This window comes from Podarcis tiliguerta (assembly GCF_965153285.1).
Source record: "Podarcis tiliguerta genome assembly, chromosome: 7".
NCBI classification, from domain to species: Eukaryota; Metazoa; Chordata; class Lepidosauria; order Squamata; family Lacertidae; genus Podarcis; species Podarcis tiliguerta.
In genome coordinates this window covers 58605080-58631185 of record NC_139540.1, presented here as the reverse complement: position 1 = coordinate 58631185, position 26106 = coordinate 58605080, and the positions used below count along the sequence as shown (strand labels likewise).

At 41.3% G+C, this 26106-nt stretch overlaps 2 protein-coding genes across 6 annotated transcripts in view; one reads left to right on the top strand and one right to left on the bottom strand.

Annotated features, from left to right (window-relative positions):
• The window catches only part of CD83 (CD83 molecule), a 31689-nt gene extending 24923 nt beyond the window's left edge, over nt 1-6766 (bottom strand). The window contains exon 1 of one of the 3 annotated variants that reach the window (XM_083449628.1): nt 6349-6766. The gene's annotated coding sequence lies outside the window, so the exon portion shown is untranslated. Of the gene's footprint in view, nt 1-5595; nt 5815-6348 lie in introns of those variants that run through there. The other 2 variants (XM_083449627.1, XM_083449629.1) reach the window with 2 other exon arrangements.
• RNF182 (ring finger protein 182) lies at nt 5959-25484 on the top strand. Of its 3 annotated transcripts, none has more exons than XM_083449674.1 (3): nt 5959-6260; nt 21355-21450; nt 22691-25484. In XM_083449674.1, exon 3 carries the CDS (start codon nt 22922-22924, stop codon nt 23657-23659), a length of 738 nt encoding a protein of 245 aa, XP_083305800.1. In that variant the 5' UTR covers nt 5959-6260; nt 21355-21450; nt 22691-22921; the 3' UTR covers nt 23660-25484. The 3 variants fall into 3 exon arrangements, with proteins under 3 accessions (XP_083305800.1, XP_083305798.1, XP_083305799.1); XM_083449672.1 differs by having other exon boundaries at nt 21355-21457; XM_083449673.1 differs by lacking the exon at nt 5959-6260 and adding an exon at nt 6941-7086 and having other exon boundaries at nt 21355-21457.
• Nucleotides 25485-26106: the final 622 nt, after the last annotated feature.

Genomic DNA, 26106 nt, shown 5'->3' with positions numbered 1-26106 from the left:
ATACCTTCTGGAAGATTCCTCAAGCTCAATATCATATGAGGTGGCCAAATTTTGCACTTTAGTAATCAGGAAGCGTAAATCCCCACTGTTGAATGACACACTGCGAAGTTCTTTTGTGTAATCCTTTTTTCTTCTATTCTCTTTTCTGATGTCATTGTTGATTTCCTTTTGTCTGATCTTATGGTGTTTAGTGTTACTGGCTTTTGCCGCAATAAAACTTGGAAAACTTGGAATATACGGCTGTCTTTTCAAATCAGGGGTTGGCAAACTGTGGGCTGGATCAGGCCCAATTGCCTTCAGGATCCAGCCCGCGAACTGTCCGTGGATCAGTGTGGGGATACTGTTCATTTGGGCTGCACCATTCCCCGCCCCCCATACCATTCCATTCCCCCCCCTTCTCCCACACACACACCTCCTCCCTCCCTCCTCCTGGCTTCTCCCCGCCCTGCCTAGAGGAGGAAGGGGGCTGGGCTGAGTGCCATTTTAAGCAGCCCCTCTCTGGAGCCAGCCCTTTCATGCTGCTCATCTTCCCTCCACCGCCATCACCCTGGCGCTCCTGTGAGCCAGAGAGCGGAGCAGACGAGCTCGTTCTGCCTACCCACAAGAAGAAGCAGTGGTGGTGGCAGCCCCAGGGAAGGTAAGCGGAGTAGCGGGGGCTAGGGGGTGGAGAGGAGAACTACTTGCCCCCTCACCTCTTCTTCCAGCTCCCCACCCCCCGGTGTCGCTTCTCCAGCCTGCCACAAGGTCTGAGGGACAGTGGACAGGCCCGCAGCTAAAAAATTTTGCCGACCCCTGATTTAAATGAATATGCACTTTGTTAACATGTTACTTAAATGCAGCTTATTTTACAGTATATGGTTTATTTACACAGATATGCAACATGAGCCTGCGATTGGAAGGGTTCACAGCATTAACACCCCAATAAGGTCTTGCTTCTCCCACAGCCTTGGATCCCAGCAGAGATCAGGCCTGGCTCTCCCTCTGCCTTTCCAGGCTGTGGCTTTGCTTCCAGCTTCTAGCTCAGAGCTTTCCAAACTTTTCATGTTGGTGACACACTTTTTAGACGTGCCTCATTTTGCAACACGGTAATTCAGTTTTACTAGGAAACTGGAGGTTAAACAAACCCCATTCCATGCTCCCGTGGGGAGCATTTGCGCGGCACACCTACACACTGCAGCCGACACACTAACGTGTCACAACACACAATTTGGAGAGCTCTGTTCTAGCTCGTGTAACTGAGCTCTCCACTCTGGCCTTTCTGTCTTCCTAACTACCAGAGAATTGAGGGAGGGAGGCCTATCCATTTGTTCTCTGGCACAGAGTCACTCCCTTTGTTACCTCAGTGACCCATACTTAGCTTGCCATTACCAGGGTCGCCTGGCTATTGCAGCTTTTCCTTTTCCTTATTGCAATGGTTCTACGGGTTGCTCGTGCGTAAATCAGTGCCACACCTGGGTGGGTTGCCTGAGTGAACCCTTTCTGTCTGGACAGCCACTCACCCATGGCTGTCTCAAGCGCTGGCAGAATCCGTCAGTGGGCGTTTCTTGAACTTCTTCCAGCATAAAAGTTCTTTGACGCCTAGTCTTCGCCTACTTTCCCTGCGCGGAAGCCTTCTGCGCAGGGAGGGTGTGGGCACCGGGGGACCCGTGCTCTCCCCGCTGGTCCCCAGCGAGGAGTCTTGGAGCCACCTCGCCAATTCCCCCATCTGCCCCCCTTCTCCACTGGTGGGCCGCTGATTTCCTTCCCCAGAAGATGTGCTGCTTCTCTCCCTCCCGGGACGCTCTCCGGAATCCCTCTGGAGCCCTCCCTCTCCTTCTGGCTCCGATGGCAGTTCCCTGACACTTATATAAAAAGTGAGTTAGCGGCACAAGAGCTCCAAATTAATTTAAATCAGGTAACCTGAATTTGCTGGTATATGATTCTTAATTGTTGCTTTGAATGTATACTTAACTTTCTTTAGTAATGTTCAATTCTGGATTGTTTTATTTGATCTTTTAATATAGGTTGTAAACCACTTTGAGGTTTTTTAATTAAAAATATAAAATGGTATAGAAATGAAATTAATAATAACAATCATCATCACCACCATCATCATCATCATCATCATCATCATCACTATTATCGGGTAGGGTCAAATATGAAAGTGCCCATAGTATAAACATTCTATGTTTTTTCCTCTAGTACCGTATTGGCCTGAATATAAGCTTCACTTTTCCCCCAAATTCCGACCGTGAAAAGTTAAAGTGCGGCTTATATTCACAACCTTACAGTATCCAGCCAGGAGCGTGGGCAAACAATACTAGGAGTGTGGCAAAGTGGCACCTGCCCTGTGTGAAGTTCCCCGGCCTCTCCCACAAGGTCGTGAAGGGAGAGAGCATGGAAGGGGAAAGGCTGCCGGCAACGCAGTGCACGCCCCCCCCCCCCCCCGAGCAGTGAGGAATGGAACACCTTATATTCAGGTGTTTTTTCTCCCCCCCCCCTCAAATTTTAAAGGTGTGGCTTATATTCAGGTGCAGCTTATATTCATTCTGCTAATTCCCTTTTTGAGTAGAGGGAATCTCGTAGATTCTCTCTCTTTCTGCCCATATGTTCACCCTTCATTATGATCGGCCTTTAGTTAGTTGAATAATAAGTTTATTTCCATTCTGACAGTTGATAAGGTATCCTTGTTGAGTAGCATCGCCTTCCTTGTTGCAGCTCCTCTACTCACCCGGGCTGCTGCCACTTACAGGTATCTTTCAGGCTGTTCCTTCTTTTGTAATATGCCAAAAGTTTTGTTCTAAGCCAGCTGCCGTCTAGAGGGCATGTGGAACATTCCTTATTTTGGCCACATGCACTGAAGGAATGCATAATCTACAGTCCACAAGCAGCTTTTGGCAAGGAATCAATTCCTCTGCAGTGACTTGAAATGCTCCTACTTAACAGTCCCCACCAGTAACTGAGTTCAGTGACAGCAGCAGCTAAGATTTATAATGCACCTTGAGAGTTGTGTTGTGTGTGTGTTCCTTTTCTTCCCACTCTGATCAGTACAATGCTGAGAGAGCAGTTCATCAATATAAGCAAAGGATGCAGGAGAGAGAGGTATCAATCTTCCTCAAAGGATTATTATCAACCTCTATTTCGGAGAGAAGAAGCAAGGGGGAAGGGAATCAAACAGACCAGATCCTGATATGTAGCTGCCAGCATAAAATTAAGCAATGGTGAGGGGGAAACTAAAGACCGAAGAAGAAAAAATATACTGCATCTGCACACACACAACTGAAGAGCAATGAAATTAGGTAAAAGGAAGATACCTGACGGAAAAGCACAAATAACTTAGGAGATACTTTAGGTTACACTTGAAGTCTAAGCTATTCAGAAGTCTAACCCTTTAGGAGGATACAGTGAGGCTTGAAAATTTTGCCATAGCCTTCACACATCAGTTCCAGGTATTCCTGTGATTTTGTTTGCAAGGTACAGTGGCAGTAGCAGCTCCCTTAAATTAAATGCCAGCATATCTGCTTTTTATTTCTTTGTGACATTTTTCATTATTTGTTTTATTTAGTTATTTTCTGTCCATTTCATTTTCTTTCTGTCTGTTCTGGTTTTTTTTTGGGGGGGGGGGTTGCTTAAATTCCCTGTTACTTCTAGATATTGAAACTGATATCTCTAAGTACATTTTGTAATTATTTAAATGAATATTTAAGTTGTAGTCTCACTTGCCAGTAAAGTTGAATGAATGTAAATATTCTATTGATATTTATTTCAGTAATTGTAATGGTTCAATCCACAAATTCATTATAAAATAGGTACAAAATAAATGTGTGATTTTTAGACACCAGCTTATAGTCAATACCAGGCCTCATGTCAATTCAAAACCATGTTTACTACATTACTAGCACTGTTCGCTCAAAAAGTAAATGGATTCAAATCCATAAACCTGCACCAAATGAGTGAAAATGTCTGGCTTTTTTATTGCCCTTGTATGACTCTGATCTCCTGTACAAACAAATTAGTAAAGCACATTGTGAGATCTTTATAAATTAGTGGAGCACATTATGATATCTTTATAAAATGTTCTTGAATGAGCATCCTGTAGTCTCAAAAATTCGTGTGTGTGTGTGTGTGTAAATGAACCTACCTGCTTGGAAAGGGAGCATAGGAAGGAACGGATTCATTTGTTTGCTTATGTAAATAAAAGTGCTTAGTTATCAGTAGCTGCTGCTAGAAAATGTTGGTGGTTGTGAAGGGGAGGCGGGGAATCCCTTAATAAATACTATAGCACAGGGTTGACAGTGAAGTGACTGATGATGAAGAATTTGCCCCCTGGTGCATCCCATTGAATTTGACAGGTAAGACACTTTTCCCTCCTAAAATATCCAGAGTGCCCACTTAAGGTCCCTTAATATAGAGTAGTATGCACTTTAACATACTGTAACCACTTGGCATACTGGAATGCTTCTGGGTGGAGTGCAGTAATTCAAGTTAGTGGCTGTGAGTGTGAAACCAGAAGAGTTACATCCTGGATTAATTAGCAGGGTAAACCATATACAGAGTTTAACTGTTTAGTGGTTAAGAGCCTGGGCTAGGGTGTCTTTGGAAAAAAAGTTAAGCTCTCATGGTGCTTCTTAAGGCAGGTCCCTACCCCCACCCCACCTCCAGCGCCTCTGCGAGGAAGGACAGACGCAGCCACAGCAAGCATCTCCCCTGGGGGAATGAGCAAAGAAGCTCCTCTCTCGCAGCCTTCTCTTCCGCTCTAGGAACGGCAGCTCTTCTGCTGCTGTTAACCCTTGCAGAGCCGAGCGGCAGGAACCCCTTGGCTGCTCCGGGCAGAGCACAAAGAGAGGCGCAACGGACACTGAATTTTATTGCGGGGGCCGAAGGTATCTTGCCCCGTGGAGTTGGTGCCTGTGCACCAGGGAGCATATAGGCTATCCTTTCCCTATCATGCAGTATCTTACATGGTCTGCAGAGTAAAGGGGGTGGGAGTGGAAGAATTGACTCGTCCACTCTGCTAAAATATATGTGATTTTAATATCAGCTGATCTTGCTTGAGATAGGTTAAAACTGCGGGTATGTGACACTTGCCGGTATAGGGCGGTATGCAGATTAAATAAATATAATAAAAAGGGGGAAAACCCTTGAGGAACTAAGTAGAAGCATAAACTGGTGAAATTGGCACGGTTGGGATTGCAGTATCTGGAGACACTCAGTTATCAGCACATGAAATCGACAGCAGAGCAGGTTGAACGGGGGCGGGGGGCGAGGAACCCCACCAAAACAATATATTGAAAGCAAGCAGAACCAGGCGCCTCGAAGCTTTTACAGCAGAAGGTGCCATTTACGTTAGGATGAATTGTTTGATTGGAAGGCGCTTTGAAGCCTATGTGAGAAGTGGGGTGCCCCTCCAAAAAAACCAAAATAAGGTATATCATGGCTCTACATAGTGCCGTTCTGGCTCACCACACTGGGCTGTGGGTTGTAATCAGATAGAGAGCACCAAACAACAACAACAACAACAACAACAACAGATAAAGCTAACACAAACACATGGCGAGGAGAACAACTGAACTCCGCAGCATTGGCTGCTGGGATCCTTAGGGCACCTCCAGTCACCTTCAATTTTCACACTGCTTGTCAAGATGTGACCTTGCCTATCTATTGGGGCCGGGGAAACGCCAAGCCGATACTTCTGGGGTTGAACGACAAGTCCTCTCTCTTCCCCATCACTGGGAAGCGTTGGGAGAGCGTGGCGGGAGAGGACGGTCGTCGTCCCCCCCCCCCCCCGGCATCATGAAGCGGCTGCTTCCCGGCACTTGCTGGACAAAGTACAGGAGGGAAAGTCGTGGGGAGGGGGGAGCGTGTCAAACGGTCGTGTGAGGCGCTTGTGTACGACAATATATAACGGGCGCGGGGGGGGGGAGGACGACGACCGTTACCTCCGCCTCCTCTCTCGCCCTGTTTTGAGGGCTGGGCTGAGGCGGAGGGAGCGGGAGGACGTTTCTTCAATGAATGGCGAAAGGCTGCCTACCCCCCACCCACCCCCTCCCGTCAGCGTCGCTGGCGGCAGCGGGCAGGTTGCCATGGCGACGGCGCTGATCCGGGGCTCCTCGCGGTAGTAACGGCAAAGCCTGGCAGCCCTCTGCTCTCTGCCAAACACTCGCTGCTGCTGGTGGTGGTGCTGCTGCGGAGCAAAGAGGCGAGGGGGAAAGAGCGCCGTCTGCAGAAGAAAGCCCGCCTGCCTGCCTGCCTTCCCGCCCGCCGGCAGGGACTCAAGCAAGGTACGGTGCGGCGCCCTTCGCCCCGTCAGGCCCCCCACTTCCCCCCATTTCGCAGAGTCTGTCAGCTCTGTCTGCTTTATTACTGCACCAGTATCTTGTCTCCTCGCGAAACGGGGCTGCTGCTGCTGGGGGGGGGGGGGCGACGGTTGCAGAAACAGCCCTGCCTGAGGAGGAGGCTCCTTCAACGTGCAACCTGACACAGCCTCTCGCGCACTTTCTGTTGGTCGTCGAGGGTCAAACTCGTAGGGTCGCGGTGGGGGGCAGTCCTCCCCTCGGAAATAAATGTGACTAAGTGGGTGTGGGGAAGATGAAGGCTTGTTGGATGGAAGTGAGGAAAGTTTTGTTTTTGTGGGGAGTTCAAAGGCTGTAGCTCAGGGGAGGTGGGGTGGGTGAGTGTACTCCTCGCAGCCCCTCTCTGAAATCAGGGGCAAAACAGGAGCTGGGCTGCATTGCAAATGTGCTTTTCCTCAGATGTATCGAAAAGTCTACACAGGGGTGGCTTGTCCAGCTTTATTGGAAGTGATGGTTGAACGGGAGCGTAAGGTCCGTTGTTGCTTGCTTTTTTTTACTGTCCCTCCCAGAAGGGTGGGGAGGATGAAAGTGGTCCACCTTCAATTGTGCACTTCCAGCCCCTTGACGATGGGGGTCACTTTTTCTGATAGGGTTATAACAAGTTGATTTGCTGTCCTTGCAATGATTTTAAAGTTACTAGGGGAGTGATGCTGACGGGTTTGTACCATTTTCATTGCCTGCAACTGGTGGACCTCGCTTCTCTCCTTTCTATTGGGAGCTATGTTCGTTTCTATATTTAAACATCCATGCCGGGGTAAGTTAGAGATAGACTGTCAAATGGGAAGGGGGGGCATGTTTTCATCTTGGACGTTCTCTCCTGTATCTGGTTTGACTTTTGACCTTATGAAAACTGTATTGTGGTTGGAAGTGAACTGTTTAATCAAAACACACACAGATATCAAAGGCTGAAACGTCATGTGCCCTATTACTCTGTTGAGTTCTTGGGATTAAATATACACTTAAACCCATTTGGGAAGTTTATGTGAAATACCCTGTTATGCATAAATTTAATTTTTATTTTAAAAAGGATGAAGTCAAATAGCTGTTTAGTTCTGACAAACCAGGAGGAAATAACTTTGCCACCTGGAAAGTGAAATAGCTGGGTCATTTGTTCAGTGACAAAAGGGAGCAAAAACAGGAATGATTTACAACTTTCTACAAGTTTGCAGTATGTTAGTTCTGATAATACAGTTAACATTAATTTCTAACATCACTACTGTTTTACTCCTGAGAAAATCCCAGAGTGCTTAATACTGGAAGCCAACTGGAACTGAATAATTTAATACTTCACTGGATCAAGTAGTTTTACATTACTGTGATCATTTATGACATGGATCAGTGGTACTATGATTTAGGACAAGGGCAGCCATCTTTCTGCTCTCCAGATATTGTTAGACTCCAAATCCCATCAGCCTCAGCCAGCATGATAAATGATCTTCACTGATGGGAAGTGTAGTGCAACAAATATCTGGACAGCACTTTGTTGACAACTCTTGATTTAGGGGAGTTTTATTGGACCAGAATAAAATTTTACCAGTTACATACTTGAATATTTGGATGCATGTGGTAGATATAATATAGAAGAAGACAGCATGGGGCAAAAAGGATAGCTAATAGCAAATATCAACCGAAGAACCAGAATTCTGTGTACAGTAATTTTGTTCATGATTCAAGGCAAGAGATATATAATAATATATTTGTCAGAATTCCTTTATCTTTAAAGGTTGTGTGACAACAAGCATCAGTTTAGCATCTGAAGCTTTTTCTAGCATGGAAATGTAGTAATGATGTAATATTTCACCTGTTGAATTTTGTTTGTCACTTGGGTATTAGAGACTCTAATAGGGCTCTAATTTAGAGCCTTATCCTCATTCCTAAAAGTTGGCAACTAAGATTTCTTTAGCAGTTAGTAGCATGGGCATCAGCTAAGCAGTGGAGTCCTATATATGTACTTAAAAGTACTAATTAGAAGTAACCCCACATTGTGTTCAGCTGGACTTTTTCCAGATAGATGTTTATAGAATTGTGGCCTAAGAGTTTATCTATTTCAATGAGATGCCAATCCTAAGTGAGTTTTCTTATGAAATAATAATTATTAGGGTTTATACATGAGTACACCCCAGTTTAAAGATGTCACATCCTTCCTTTAAATACATATGAAATTATGACTGCTGAAATATTGATCAGTGAGAGAACAAAATACACTTGGTAAGATTGGTTTTATGTTGTAACATGCTCTATGTCAATGATAATTTTCTTTAATTGTCCATCATAGTGCACTTGGCTTGTTGAGAAAGTTATTTCCATTCCAGTGCCCTTTGTTCTTATGTAACATTGTGATACCTTTTGTGTTTGTAAAATTCATTGCAACAATGACCTGTGTTAGTATTGTAGCATAAAAGACCATGATGTTGCTAGACCTTTTCCTAAAAGCGATATTAAACAGAATGTGGATATCAGAATGGTGAAAAAACAGCTCAGTATGTTTTTTCACTGAACCATGGCCCTCACCATCTGCATGACACAAATAAAGGAAAACATAGGGACCTAATAAAAATTCATCTTTAAAAACACAAAAGAAAGTCACAGCTTCCCCTTTCATATCACAGCAGCCCAATTCTGTGTTTTTCATCCAAATGTAATTTTCATTGAGTTCAACGGGAGCTTACTCAAAAGCCAGTGTGAACAGGATTGCAACCTATTATACTGTAACAATTATATAGAGTAATAGCTCTGAAAGCTCTGTTGGTCTTAAAAGCAAGCATGATGAAAACCCAAAAGAAAATGAAGCAAACCTTCAGTGATATCATTATAAGCTTATATGTTATTGCTTGCATGTGTAAAATAATTCATGCTTATATGAATAAAAGCAGATATTACATATATGGTAAAATTGCTAGTTGATATCAAGAGCCGTATACAGTATGTAGGATTGTCCAATACTTTTTCAAGTTATAAGAACAATATGGTGCTCAGAATGTACCTAATTTCTGTTTCACATTATTGTACACTACCTACCGTATTTTTCGCCCTATAGGGTGCACCGGCCCATAGGGCGCACCTAGTTTTTTGGGGGGGGAAATAAAGAAAAAATATATATTTCCCCCCCCCCAGGCATGGGGCTGGGGCAGGGGAAGCCCCCGACCCCAGCCCCCAGAACAGGCTGCTATCCGCAAGCCTTGGGAGCCCGGCGGGAACTCCTGTCGGGCTCCCCAGGCTTGCAGATAGCTTCCTGAAGCCTGGAGAGCGAGAGGGGTCGGTGCGCACTGATCCCTCTCGCTCTCCAGGCTTCAGCAAAAGTCTGCATTCACCGCATAGGACGCACACACATTTCCCCTTCATTTTTAGAGGGGGAAAAGTGCGTCCAATAGGGCGAAAAATACGGTATATCTTTTGGGATACAAGTAAAATATCCATCTTATCCGTGATCTTCTGAAATGTCTATTCTATACCCTCTTGACCCCATCCACCTGACAATCTGGGTGAAGAGAAGAAGGCATGGCTTTGAAATGTCAGTAAGAAAGATGTAAAGTAGCTGTTAGAAATACAGTATCCTCCTGAAGATTTGGGTACCTGCCAGAAGCGACTTCAGACACATATTCGGACACTTACCAATGACCCCCTAGAGACTGTGATTTCATTGTTGCTATGGCGCACTGATGGGACCTAGCAGTAGGTGTCTCAGGAAAATCTCCTGTGGCCATTATAGACATTCTGAAGAGTAGTTACTTCTACCTATTTATTTATTTATTTATTTATTAAGTCAACGATGCTGCAGCAACAAGCTATTGATATACAACTGTATCATAAGGTATTTTTCAAATAGGACACAGAATCAGCTCGTGTCCCTGTTTTAAAACACTGCTCTGTTCTAATTTCATGTCTGAAACCATTTGTTCCTTGCTGAACACCAGATGTGTCTTAAATTTAGTGGCATCTCATATTTTAAGGAAATGGCCCTTAATGAAAAACATCACTGTTCCAGAAGAGTTCCATATTTCAGAAAATTACATCTCTACAGAACATCAAGCTCACAGTGTCTCTCATTTTTGACATTTTGATCTGATAAACGTAATGAAAAACAACAGAGTGCTTGACTAGTCTTGGGTATTTATGCTGCAATCCTAACTCTACTTACCTGGGAGTAAGCCTCATAGAATTCAGTAGGATTTACTTCTGAGTAGACATCGTTAGGCTGGTGCTGTTAGCTCTGCTTTTTCTCAATAATTCCTGCCCAGAAACCACTGAGCTAATTTATGCACACAAATGAGAACATCCCACCTCTAGCCAAGAGGATAAACTGACCTGATATTTTGGTTGATTGGTGCTCACTGGTGGCCATTACCTAACAAAATGGTGGGTTGCAACAGCAGCACTCCCACCATACACAGACATCTGTGTTTTTTGTTTTTGTTTTACCATGTAGGACCCCAAGATGCAGGTTCGGGCTAGAGATAGGTCTTAGGTCTGAAAAGACTGAAACTACTGAATGTGATAAGCCACTTTAAGCAGCAGAGAAGTGGGATATATAAATAAATAAAATTAATATACAAATAGGGTAAAGAGTGGGTAGAACTTATTCTGGCTGGGCATTTGCCTCCATCAAGCTCCCCTGCAGTAGAGCTTATGTTTAGAAGAGATTGTTGAATATGTTCTTCTGTCTTTAAGGTGTTTTTGCATGACACGAGGTTATATGATACTAATATACTACGTTCACAAGGGCAGGACAATCTAGTGAGTAGTATAGGTGGCTGGACAATTGGACTTCAATAAGTTCCGGGATGCTCTGGAAAACCCTCAAGTGTGGAACACTATTGGCGTTACCCTAGGATCTCAGAACAACAATCTGGTGAAGGTTTCACCCTGTAGTGTTTCCAGTTGCTGCTTATTTTGTTGGCTCCATTCACATACAAAGCAAGGAAAAGGAGCTGAAAAGGAAAATCCTTAAGGGGGAACACAGTCCTCCTTCATTAATAAAAAGCATGATATGGAGCATAGGCAGCAAAATTAATTTTGGCCTGGAGTGGCAATATAACTTAAGATAACTCTGTATGTTAGTGATATAAACCCCCACCTTCCTTGAAAGATGCATCTAGTTTTGGTGAACTCCTCCATTTCTTTCAAGATTTATCTGATGCTTTTCCTGAGTTGGAAGCTCCAAATTTGTATCCAGTTTCACATTAAGTTAAATTTGGCATCAGTGCTATGCACTAGAGCTGGCCTTCCTTTGTGTTTTCAAAGTTCTCATATCAGTGCAATGCGGGGAAATTAATTCCTGTGAAAATGAGCAAGTATATATCCAGGGAAGAAAAGCAGTAGTCCATTATAACTCCCTGGGATCTCTTCAGAAGGAAATGCATGGGGCCACTGTGTGACAGGTAGTGAATGGGATTGGGGGTGATATCTGTAAAAGACAATACAATCCTATCCATGCCTATTTTGAAGTATATCATTGAGCACAATAGTGCTTAATCCCAGGTAAATGACTATAGGATTGCCACCAGAGGCACAGTGGAAGAACTGATGTGCCGTAACTGCTGGTTAAGAAAGGTGGTATTTGCCACAAACCACTTGGAAACCCAATCTTCCACACTGTCAATTGTTTCAAAGTAGTAGGTGTGTGATTAATGAAGTGCAAGCAACACATAATACTTGGGGTGAGCAAAAAGCTCTGGGAGGCAGTGCTTTATGGTATCATAAACAATGTCCTCCCTTTGACCCTGGCTATTTGTGAACCATGGCTACATGTTTGCATGAGCCATCCTGTTGTATTGTTCTCTAGGTACCTCTTGTGGTGCACCTGCTTGTTACAGTGTCATTTGAATGTCATAGGATGATTAGATATGGCAACAGTCCTGCCTTTGAGCAGAGGTAGAGTTGCCAGCATTTTTCTGGCAGAACTGCTTTGCCTTTTCACAGTTGTGTAACCAGTAGAAATTTAATTGGCCAAGCTTTTCCCCTCACTGCATCTATGTGGTAGGAAAACCTTTTCCAGTGAAGTTAGTTTGTTACCCAACTGTTAATGGAATAGGAATCCTGCCATTAAAAAGATTGTTAACTATAAGGAATTCCTTTAGACGATATTGTAGCTCCCCCCAATTCAGAAATGTAAATTCTTACATATTTATTAAATTTGTATATTATGTTTACAGATATTATATTTGACACTTCTGTTAATGCATTTTAATATGATATTGTTCTTGACTATACATATATACTGTTCAGACTAAATTTAGACATATATCCATTTTTTACTCTAAATTTAGTCTTGCATTGTGACACAGTCATGCACAGAAAGAGGCTACTGCATCTCAGTGATTGTGAGTCACTGCAGTCTTGTTAGTAAAATGCTATTAGGAAGGGACTGCCAAGAAGGCTTTTTTCAAATCATTCACCTCATGTTTTATATGAATTATAAGTTATGCCTTCAGTGCATTTTTAACAGAAGATAATATAAATTGTCTATTCTGGGGCAGAAGTGGGCATCTACATACAAATCACTGGATTGTTCAGGAAGGAGGAATGGGGTGGGGTGAAGAAGTGCACAGCTTTTCACAAGTAGTTTTAATACAAAATAAATGTTTACTGGTAAGATCAGAGATGTAGCCTTCAGACTGAAATTTGCACAAGTATCTGCCAATATATCTCATGTCTTTCAACCCTTGTATGCCTATAATATTTCAAGGTTGACATGTAATTTCACACAATGTGATAGATATCACAGTATATTTAGATACCTGAGGCCAGAAGAAAATACACACCACTATACAACTATAAAATAGTAATCTACAACTGGGAAACTGTTTAACAATACTTTTCCACTGTCTTCCCTGCCTCCCTAAGATCTGAATCTCCTGCTTTTTCACATCCTTAATGCATTTATTTTGACTGAGTTCACTGGTTAAGAGTGTGAAAAAATGCTGATTCAGAAAGGCAGTTTCTCTGCCTTGAAAATGTTATTTTATTTATACATGAGCAATATCAACTGAAGCAAAATTGAAGGAAATCCTATTCTAAGCCTGCAATCCTTTCAATTTCAAATAGTTCTGAGAGGCTTGTGGTGAAATAAGTTTGATGATATTACAGCCTTTGGGAATGGGACATTAAAGAGAGAGAGTAAGAGAGCACATTCTGATCCTTCAAGTACTATATTCAAAAGCCAGAAATTATCACTATGCATATGGTTGAGTCAAAATATCCACTACCAGGGCAAGAAATGTAAAATATATAACATGTGGTTAATAAACTGTGCACAAGATGAATATTACCCAACCACTAACCTCAGTGTCCAAAAAAGTTTTGAAAATGCTTTGAAAGCTTTTTGATTTTAGAATATAACAAAGGGTGCTTATCAACAAAGGTCCCCATGTGACACCCCCCCAATGCCCACCATTTTAATCAGGGGTGCCAACTTGAATAAAGTATTGTGGGGGCCCATGTAAGCCCCACTTCACATAATCGATAACTTGATGCAGTGCACACTCTGCATCAATGCCCATCAACTTCATGGGGGCCCGGCCTCCTAAAACATTTTATTGTGGATGCCAAAAACCCCATGGCCCCTAGGAGTTAGTTCCTATGATTTGAATAATATTTTATTTCTAAAATCAGTTTTTCTTTGGTCAGTATGTGCTCCATGTTTTCAACAGTTAAATGAATCCTGACCATAAAAATAACAATATTTTTTAAACTGTGAACAGGAGTGAAATGGATTAGACTAGAAGATGCTTGCAGAAATGGCTAATCGATTTCTCTATTTGTAAAGAATTGTTTGTGTGGAGCTACATGATGTGCTGTTATGGGATCTTAAGAAAATGGTTTCACTCTTACAGGATCTTGTGGTGCAGAAAGTATTATCCAATAAAACACGAAGACCTAACTGAATCTCAAATATAAATCATGGGATATTCTCTCTCCTACACCCTTGCCCTATTACACTTGTACAGTTATACAAAAGAGGTTATGAGGCCCGTCACCACTAGACCACTCAGGGTAAAGACCTCTACAGAAATTGGATGCTCTACAGAAATAATTGCCTCAGCAGATGCAATTCCTTGAAGAGAAAAGGTTTCCGTCCTTTATGATTGAGACTCAATTAGATTTCCCTGTTTTACCAGAGAATACTCTGTGTACCACATAACCTTGTAAGAGTGAAACTAGCTTCCTAAACAGGGTTTTCTTTATAACTTGCCTTTCTGTTCAGCCCAACACTCCTATGGAAATGAGCTGCTAGTTCCCTTTTTAAAAAGCTAATTGGAATTTGATCCATGGTGTTAAGAACAGCTGACAGTCTGGAGTTTTCTAGTATATCTGTTTTTAAATAACTTGCAGTATTCAGCCTTATAAAATAGTGAACACCAAAGATTACAGCAATAACCTTGCTGCAGTTTGCCATCAGCTGGATGCCTTTCAGACCCCACATAGAAATGGAATCATTGTATGTTTCACATAGTGAATTTATAGATGTGTTTGAGGGTGTAGAATAATGGCTTTTTCAGGCACGATACAATGTCAACACAGGAGTATTAAATGGTTCATTTAGATGATACTGAATTGCAGAGTCCTTCAGACTTGAAGCCTTGCCAAAAGAGCTGCCACAATTCAAGAATTCATAATGATTTCACCAATCTCTTGCCTGTCGTGTTGCTTCACTCCAAATTATGAAAGTGAACACCATTTTCTATAGCACATCCAACTCTGCAGAACACTGGTGGAATAAGCAGGATGTCCTTCCCGTTTCATACTGATATTGTTGCACGCCACCCCAATCTCTGAGTGGTGGGATATTCCAGAGGTTCCAGGCACTTACACAGGGTTCAGTTTCCTTGGAATGAGGGACAGCAGAGACTGTGGTGTCTTTATGGTATATGGTTTATTTACACATATATACAATCTCCCATAGCCACAACTGTAGATTCAAGCAGAAATCAAGCGTGGCTCTCATTCTCTGGCTTCTGTCTGTGTCTAGCCCAGCTTTCAGCTCTCACACACTACTCTGACTTTTATCTTTCTCACTACCAGACAGATGAGGGAAGAGGCCCACCCATTTGCCCTCTGGCACAGAGCAATTTCCTTTGTCAGACTAACAATCATACTTAGGTGGTAACTATGACCCTTGCCTGGCTAATTCAGCAATGGAATCCTACATTAGATTTTAACCCTTGCTGTATCCAGGACCTTAGGAATTAGAAGGGACTCCGGCATCATACAGTCTAACTCCCCAAACTTACACAACAATATTATGAAGCATGGAGTGACAGAGTGCAGACCAACATTTAATAGCATTTTAAATTGGAGTTTATGCTTTAATTTTTTTTTAGTTTAAAGCCATCTAATCCAGCGGCCATCATCCATATATTGCAGAAGGGAATTACATTGTTTAACTTCTTTCTTCTTTGTTGCTCACTCATAGTCAAGTAAGATTGTCTTCCATGAATATGGTCTTAAGTGACTGTGTCTGTAAGTGACTGTGGAGGCCAATTCTGGATCCACACATCCTTCCACAGTGGGGACATAGGTTTCCGGGTGGGAGTTGATCATGGTGAGGATTTGTCAAGCATCCCTTCCTCTTAGCACATTTCTCCCTTTCATCCTGAGTTCGTACTTCTTCAAAGTCCATGAGGCCTTTGGTAGAGGCTATTCATGATCTTCATTTTTTTGATGTTGAGCTTCAGACCATATTTTGCGCTCTCCTCTTTCACCCTCATTAAAAGGTTCTTTAATTCCTCCTCACTTTCTGCCATCAAGGTTGTGTCATCTGCATATCTGAGGTTGTTGATATTTCTTCCGGCAATCTTAATTCCAGCTAGGGATTCATCCAGCCCAGCCTTTCGCATGATGAATTCTGCATATAAGTTAAATAAGCAGGGAGACAACATACAGCCTTGCCGTACTCCTTTCCCAATGTTGAACCAATCAGTTGTTCCATATCCAGTTCTAACTGTAGCTTCTTGTCCCACATAGAGATTTCTCAGGAGACAGATGAGGTGATCAGGCACTGCCATAGTTTGCTGTGGTCGACACAGTCAAAGGCTTTTGCATAGCCAATGAAGCAGAAGTAGATGTCTTTCTCCATTCTGAAGGAAATCAGCCCTGAGTGCTCACTGGAAGGACAGGTCCTGAAGCTGAGACTCCAATACTTTGGCCACCTCATGAGAAGACAAGACTCCCTGGAAAAGACCCTGATGTTGGGAAAGATGGAGGGCACAAGGAGAAGGGGACGACAGAGGACGAGATGGTTGGATAGTGTTCTCGAAGCTACCAGCATGAGTTTGACTAAACTGCGGGAGGCAGTGGAAGACAGAAGTGCCTGGCATGCTCTGGTTTATAGGGTCACGAAGAGTCGGACACGACTAAACGATTAAACAACAACAACAACAAATTGTCCAGTTGCAGCCCTAGCAAGCCAGTGTTTCCCAATTACCTGTGCTTATACTGCATTTTTAAATATTTGCCTTGAGAGCGTCTTTAAACCTCCTTTGTTGTCCACTGGTATTTTGCTTCCCATCTTAAATTGAGAATAGAGTAGTTGTTTTGGAAGTTGAAAATCAGGCATCTGAACAACATGGCCAGTCCAACGAAGTTGATGTTGAAGAATCATTGCTTTAACACTGGTGATCTTTGCTTCTTCCAGTACACTGACATTAGTTTGCCTGTCTTCCCAAGGGATATGTAAAATTATTTGGAGACACCATTGATGGTATCTTCTGAGGAGTTGGAGATGGTGTTTATATACAGTAAATGGTCCATGTTTCACGAGTGTACAGTAAAGTTGGTGGTACAATAGCTTTGTAAATGAGCATTTTGGTTTCCCTGCGAATGTCTCAGTCCTCACACACTGTGTGCTTCACTGCACTCACAGAGCTCAGGCATCTATGTTTAACTATGAGCTGAGTGAAGAAATACTTCCTTTTGTCTGTTCTGAATTTTCATTCTGAGTCATGAGAAAGCGCAAAAAAAACTTATCCATCCATTCACACACCTCTTTCCTGACTCTCTTGTTTTCCCTTTATCCTAAACCTTAAAAGCACTAGATGTTGCAACCTGTTCCAGCCCCTTGGTCATTGTGGTTGCCCCTTTCTCAGGGGTGGCATGTCCCATTCTACATTTGGGGTGAAATTGAAGCGCCTGCCACCACCTACCCACTCCTGCCACCAGCTGCTCTGCTGCCCCCTGCTACATGCTGCCATCATTGGCACCTATTTTGAGCAAGATCTCACCCAAAATGGATGTGATCTTGCCCAAAACTAGTAACTATGTCAGCGGCAGCAGGGCAGGTGTGTGGGGGGGTGTTCTACCACCTGATGCAGTGGTGGTCTCACCGAATGGCTAGGCCGGCTCTGCCTTTTCTACAGTGTATTATATCTGCAATAGATGCTTAAGTGAGGTGCTTATGTTGGTGCTGGTTCATCTACCCCTATTTGGGGGCATTCAGACAATCACATTCTAGTCAAAGATACATTTTGGCTTGGCTAGTGGAATCACCGGGTTCCTTGGCACTTTATATAAAAATTAATCCTGACAGGAACCTGGCCTTCGGTTGAACTAAGGAGTCCATTGTCTAATATCAAAGCATGTTTGCTAGAGTCAAAAGAACAGTCTGAGTTTACAATTGCAGTCAGTGTTCCTTTCCTACTGAACAAGACCATCACATTTCTGTACTGCAGAATATGTTCAGTCTAAGCAATGAAGTTTAAATTCTCCTGAAGCCTGAAAAATCCCACCACAGCATTAATTTGAGCACGGCAACACTCCAGCAATCCTAGGACTAGTGATGCAGCACTTTATTTTACCATCTTAGCTTTATCAGCTAATAATTTGTGATAAATTATAATTGTTCTCAGAAAGTACTTGCATCTGATCCCAATTTTAAGAAAATGTTCATTTACTAGGTAGGCCCTATTTGATATAAATGTCTGTTGCCAGAGGCTACACTGCACGTTTGAGGTAATGGTAGATTATGACTGCACAAGCAAATAAAACATTTTTCTAATTAGTTTTCATGTTTTTGTGTGTCTCATGCAAACCAATTACTGCTTTATCTTATTTCCGCACACGATTGTAGGCCACAGTTTGTGTACTACAAGCTTTGTCAGCATTCAGTATTCAAGTCTAGTTGTAAACCATATATTCATAATCTGTTTCTGAATTAGCATGAAAATAAAATCAATGGGAGCTTTGCCATTGGCTTCAGTAGAGTGCAGACTACACCCTATGTCTGTTGTGAACCTGGAATTATACACATTCATTTAAACAAATGTCATTCCTGAACTGGTATGCTGGTATAGCCATGGGGGGGGGGGATTTAGAAATGGTTGAAGTAAACTAAATTGAATTAATAGTTCAAACCTTCATGCAACATATCTCCTTCAAACCTTGAAAATCATTATATAGTATAAATTGGATTGCTATTTGAAACATGACACGTTTTTAATCTTGCCAATGAATTTTATTGGCTGAGAACTGCAGACCCTCCAAGTGTCCCTATTTTCCAGGCTCAGTACTGGATTTACAGAAGCCACCCTGGTTTCTAATTTGATCCTGGAATGTCCTGCTTTTCCTTAGGATATCCCCATTTTTATCACATAAATGTTGAAGTGTCTGGTAGGACCTTCGTATTTTTATTGAAGAAAAGTTGGAGGTAATTGAGTTATGTGACCCCTGAGTCAAGGAGATAAGTAACTATAGAACCTTTAGAAGATATCTGAAGGCAGCCCTGGGCAGGGTATAATTAATAAAATTATCATTATCATCATGGAATAGGACGTTCCTATTTTCATTAGAGAAAGGCGGAGGGTACTGAATGCTTGCAAAGGTACAGTGATACAAATATGCCTATTTCCTTTTGTGTTGGGATAATGTTGGACTCAAACACACACCTCAATGAGGGACTAGTGACAAGGTTGTAAGAAGATGCTTTCTTGAACTCAGAAGTGCTAATTATATCTGAGAAGCTGGAAGGTGAAGAGGACTTCCTTTGACTGAGGAGGGGGTGTTCCTTACTCTTCTTTTTATATAATTTATATATGGCTCTTCCTTCATCTTGAGTATTTTTATGTTATAAATAATATTTCAGGTTCCCAAATTTGATGAAAAAGGCTATATCAATGATGTATAAGGTGTAGCTTTTGTTTAGTGAACTTCAGGTTAATTTTACCCTTATGAGAAACTGCCCATTTCTGACAAGACCATCAGAAAGTCATGTTGATTGGAATTTTTGTAACATACACATTTATTTTATTGACATAAGGACAATTAACCAAAATATATTTATGTACCATGAAATGTCAGTTTCAATGCACTTAATATTACCCAGAGTGGTGTTAATAGCAATGGTTTGGTCCATTGGGTAAGGGAAAGCAAAGGCATTGCTGACCATATCACCAAACTTGTTATCCATGCACCATAGACCATAGAAAATGGCGTGTTCTGCCAGTTCAGGCCCCATCAGATTTGTTTTAATATTTCAGTAACCTAGCAATATTAAGTATTTTTGACACAGTAATCAAATGTAACACTTCTGCTGCACACGCTGCTGATGCTGCATTCTTCCATGTGCATTATATTTTGGGTGCTCTATTGAAGGTACTAAAAAAAACCTTTACTGTTTTCTGCCAGTAAGAATCTGTTTATCATGCGAAGAATAGTAAGATGGAAAGGGCCATTTTCGTTCTGACTATGAACCAAAAGCAGATCAATATGCCATGTCCTGTAACTTTAGTGCAATGTAACACATTGATTAAAACTGACAGGGAAATGCCTATTGTTGAAAGCTGACTAAAGCTAGCAGAAAATGTGGCATGAAACAGGTTGAGCAAGCACTTGCTGCTAGGAATGTGTATATACAAGCATCAGGATGAGTAAAGCAGCTTTAAAAGTTAGCAACACAGTGTGGTTTTTTTCTTCTGAATCAGATAAGACTTTTGAACATGAATGCAGCAATCTCCATGTGCCCCAAACATATCAGACTTTGCTTTTTATAGGCTTGGACTAAGGAGGTGTGTATCATCTAAAAACAGAGGGTTTTCCCCCTTTTTTTGTTTAGAACCATTGGTTAATTTGTACAAATTTAGTCAATTAATCAATTAGACATTTGAAACCATCAACTAAGATTTCTTTAATTGGGTGATAGTCCTAACTTAAATGTAGTCCCATGACTGTTTCAATTGTCAATGGTGCTTCTGATTACAGAGTTGAAGATGTAGGTGAACATCAAGATAATTGTGTCCAGAGATTATTACTGACACAATAGATGTTGCACGATTTCTCCCTGAAAAGGGGCTTTTTTTAGTCATGGCACCAAAAAACCACACATTTTGGAGTGCCATGCAAGATTGCAGCCCCCCGCCCCAGTGCTTTGGGGGGGGTCCCAGTGCAAAATTGAGCAAGATGGCCACCGTTCTCTCGCAAGAAAAATGCTGCAGGGTATGGTTTAGCAGCATGGCACATATGTATGGGGTGTGTGTTTATTTAAAGTACTTATACTCTGTGTTTCAGGATAGGCCTCCCAAGGCAGCTTACAAAAAATTATCCAAAATTTCCATCTTACTATTTAAATCCAGCTCTTAAATGCACTTCATTCTCAGCAAACTCATGGGAAAGAAGGGGTTATTGGTTATGAGGTGATTCTGCGCTGGAAGAATATACTTTTTGGCACTTAGTGAAAATGACTGGTTCTGCTATCTTAAACAACAGGGTTTTCTGCCAGGCGTAAGAGAAACAGCCATGGAAGTTCGAGAATGATTCCTGTCCTGCCCTTACTGTAGCTTGGGGAGCTTCCAAATTTATGAATTTGTTTATTGCGATTTATATAGTCAGACTGCCTGAATCCATGTCACATCAAGAGAGTGGAAAATGTAATGGGCCAGAAAGGGGAGGGGAGCATGTAGTCCAGGGTGCCTGTTATGGTTGTCAATTCCACAGCTCCAACTGACCCATGTGCTGGTCTGCCACAGACACACATATTACAAGACGCAGCTCTAGATGAAAGAACCTATTGTAAATGAATTGTTTTGTTTTGCAGATAGCAATGAGACTGGGATATCATCTAAAGAAGTGGCTGCCCACATGAGGAATCTTCTAAAGTTGTTCTTTAGTCCCTGCCCCATATCCATTCAGGGTCTGTGGTAAGACTTAGATTGCAAAATACAGTACTGATGGCATTAGGCACTTACTCTTTTTTATTTTAAAAAAGTTGTAATTTTCAGCAGGATACATGTTGGAGATTTCAGAACAGATATGATGCACATATTTTAGAATGGTGTACAAGTAAAGCCCTTCTGGAGATCTTAAATATAATAAGTGATATAATTGGGAGGAATATAGCATTAATTCCAAAGCAAATGTTACTTGGTTGTTCACAAGGAACTGTTAATGATGTAGACCTAGAACTCATACAACGTTATTAATAGCAATGAAACTAGTAATACTGGGTAATTGGAAATCTAATAGACCATATATAATGTAGTGGTATATGAAAATCTGGAATATAGATATTTTCAGTAAGTTAACATATTATAAAAGGTTTAAGAAATGATGTGCTAAGAAATTTATCAAAGTAAGTATTTTGTTTATAAGTTACTAGAACTTGAAATTTCAAGATAATTGTCAATCATGTTTGGTTTAACTTGTTAAACTGATTTAGATTCTTTGCTTTCCTTTTTCACAATTGATTGAGCTGCTGATCGTTGATATTATCTTAGTTATTTGCTTATCACCTAGAATTATAAGCATCATATTATGTAAATATTATATATAAATATGTGAATATATATGAAACTATTAAATGAATATTTTAACTCATATACCTTAGGTTTTTTTAAAAAAAAATCTCCTCTATGACTTTAAGAATTTGTGCCCATGGGTTGCATCCCATTTGCACAATACATGTTTGTGCAACAGGACTTCTTTCACACCTCCACACGCATTCCATCCCTCAATCTGCTCCAGAGAGTTTGGAAAAACTGCAGAAGAATATTGGAGGGTGGTGTGCAGGGGGGAGGAGAAGTTCCATTGCAGAAGCAGAAGTATTTGCATGAACAGTTAAGTTTGCTGGATACAACCCTATGTTTGCTTGCTTTCATTTACCCACCTCAGCTCCATTGCCTTTTCCTAAGCAGTCTTTAAACAGAAATCAAATAATAGCAACAACAACAACTAGGGAGACATGGGTAGAAATACCTACTCAGCCTTGGGACAACTAACTGGTTGCCTTGATCCACTCACCACTTCTCAGCCTAACCTTACTCTGAAACTTGTTATGAGACTGAAAGAGCAAAACCTTGAAAAATAAGTAGCTAAAATATAAAATGGAACATCTTTAATTGAATTCATGTGTTTATTTTTCTTCCCCTTTACAGAAACTATATATTATATGGAAGCTATGTATATGAAAGACACTGAAGAAAAAAGCAGATAGTCCTTGTAAGAGATTGAAAATTATGACTGTTGGTACTCCGCCCATCCCTGATTGATTTGAGTACTGGGTAATCTGAAAGGAACTCTAAACATCTTTCTTTTCACAAAGAAATAAAGACAAAGCAACAGCCTTTGTCTGACATCACCACAAGTCTAAAGCACATTGAAAAGAAATGACCAGCCTACTTCCAGAAGATACTGTGGAGTCCCAGGGCTCAGATGAGCTTGAATGCAAAATCTGTTACAACCGCTATAACTTGAGACAGAGAAAACCTAAAGTACTGGAGTGTTGCCACAGAGTATGTGCCAAATGTCTTTGCAAGATCATAGATTTTGGGGATTCTCCTCAGGGAGTCATTGTTTGCCCATTCTGTAGGTTTGAAACATGCCTGCCCGATGATGAGGTCAGTAGTCTTCCTGATGACAACAATATCCTTGTAAATTTGGCTTATGGAGGCAAGGTGAAGAAGTGCCTACCAGACAATCCCACAGAACTCCTGCTGACTCCCAAAAGGCTGGCCTCTCTCGTTAGCCCCTCTCACACTTCCTCCAACTGTCTGGTTATAACTATCATGGAGGTTCAGAGAGAGAGCCCTCCAACCCTGAACTCAACCCCTGTTGTGGAATTCTACAGGCCCACAAGCTTTGACTCTGTTGCATCTGTGCCTCATCACTGGACAGTGTGGAACTGTACATCCTTGCTCTTCCAGACTTCAATTCGAGTCCTAGTTTGGTTGCTAGGCTTGCTATATTTTAGTTCCTTGCCTTTAGGGATCTACTTACTGGTATCAAAGAAAGTCACCCTTGGGGTAGTCTTTGTCAGTCTTGTTCCCTCGAGTCTTGTTATTCTCATGGTTTATGGCTTTTGCCAGTGTATATGTCATGAGTTTCTGGACTGTATGTCTTCTTAATAGGAATTGCAACGAAACATGTGAAATTGCCATAGATGTAGCACTGTTAACTTAAATTTCTTGTTTGTATTTTTTATTTTTATCCTTCAAGGAAAATAGGAGTGCTGACAAGTTTTGTGGTCCTTTTATTATTTTAAAGGGTAATTGAATGGTTGGTTTCTTCTGCTCTAGCCTGTTTTACCAATGAATAAACAAATATCATTTTTTTTAAGTCTAAGCAATAGAAAGAGGGTGAGGCAAGTACAACCACCTAACTGGGTGCCTGATCCTATGCTGCAGTAATATTTTTATTTTCAATAGATTATTCAGATAAGAGAACAGTTAAGATTCCTGGAGTCATTTCAGAAGAAATGCCTGTTAATATTCTAAACTGTCTCTTATTTACGTTGGTGAGTAACGTTGCTCTGGGATTTAATCAGCTGTGACCCTCTACTGATTAAGTCCCACTGAAACGGGGCAAGAACAGAGATCTAACAAGGTAATTGGACATTTCATCGGTGCCTCTGATCTTTAACATGCACAAAGAAAATAGGTGCTACCATCACATCAGAACTTTTTGCCAGGCTTCCAGACAGTGAAAGAGACTGAGGAATGGATGGTTGCTTTTAACTAACCGAATAGGTAGAAAATTGTAAAGGAGACATATGCGCCACAACAATACATGGATGTATCTTTGTTCACTGTTAACATTTCTTCTCAAATATGTTTTTGATTAAAAGCGTTACAAAGCCTTACCTGTGACTATCTTCTGCATGCAGAAATATGAAGAGCTGCTATTTTCCTTGTGCAAGAAAAATCCAGCTGCATCCTGAAGAGTCTGTTCCTTGTGTGGTGACCTGTTTAGTATGCCCATAGCTTGTGCACAGTCTTACACAACCATGCACATTTCTTATTCTGCCATTTGTGGACCTCTGGATTGCAGTTGTGGTGTTGTAATATGCATAAGCTAAAATAATAATAATAAACAGATAGAGGGTTGTTATAAAGTGCTTAGGTTGGTTTAAGCTAAGCTTTCCCTAGAAAACAGGTTGGAAGAGGATCACAGTCTTGCCTACTTAACCTAATAATTTTGAACTTATTTTTATGAGGCCATACAAACCTTATGGTTTATACAATCGAAACCAAATCTCGTTATAGCAATTAAAACTGTGGTTTCAGTTTTGCAACATAGTCTCACTTTTGTTTACGTACAAGATGAATGATGTATTGAAGTGTGAAAATGCATTAAGCTGTATAATTGTTTGCCCTATTTTTTATTTTAAGTAAGCCAAATGATATTAACATTTAGAAATCTTTAAGGACTTCATAAGAGGCATATAATTTGGGGGATGACATGCAGCATGTCATGGAAGGAGAAAAGGCAAGTAGTGCATAATAGCTGATGCAGGAAATAACTGGTGGGATTCAATTTACAAGTCCCATTAGGACTCTCTCCCCCCCCAACCCCCCCCCCCGGTATTTTACAAAAGAAAGCACTCAAAGCACATCTAAAGAAGTGTTACTTTTGTCCATTACTAATGGCTTGCATTGAAAACTTAATATTTCATAGAATGATCTGTTACTACTACTTTAAAGTGCTTGCAACAAGGCATGGGTAGTGGCATGGCCAGCACCAGTAAACCGCAAAGTGTAACTAATTTGTGACTCCATCAGATACGAAAAAGTCCATCTAAGAAAATATACGTTTTATAGTGTCTGTAACATTTGTATAATTTGTTTGTGTGCATACATGTTACAAGAATTTATATATTTGTAGGGAATTCACATTCAAAATTGTCCAAGCTGTACTATCTCCTAATAAATGAGGTCTTGACGTAGGATGGAATGTAGGTATAAATGTGTATCATTTCTGTACATGACTGTGTACTGTGCTTGTCATCATCTCTGATGTTTCTATCAGTCTGTGTTTAACCTGTATGTTTTTTTCAGATCTGCTATGGATGTAGTACACATACTTTTTATGTTTTAACACATGTCAAATGTTTCTAATGTCTACTCAGAAATAATACTTGATATTTGTAATTCATTTCAAGTGCTCAAAGTCTTCACATAGCCTTACAACAACTCTTTATGGCCAGCACTATTACAGTATTATATTGCAGATTGGGGAAACAGGCAGAAGCTGAGAAAATAACGACATGCCTAAGACCACCTCATCACCTTGTTATTATAGTTCTCCTCTCATTCTGCCCCAAATAGTTCCTGAAGCATTGTTTCTGAATACATAACAGTATCAGCATTCCTTTCTACAAACTGCACAACTAGTTTTGAATAGCAGAATGAGTCAAAAGCCCTTCCCTTTCAATTTCATGACATCCCGTGGGATGGCCTTTGGATTGTGTAAACAAACAAATCTGAAGGCAGAGGTGTGTTCAGATGCTCCTGTCATGAGATGCTAAAGTAGTCTTTCTCCAGCATCATAATCGTAGACACTGTGCAGGTGAGAC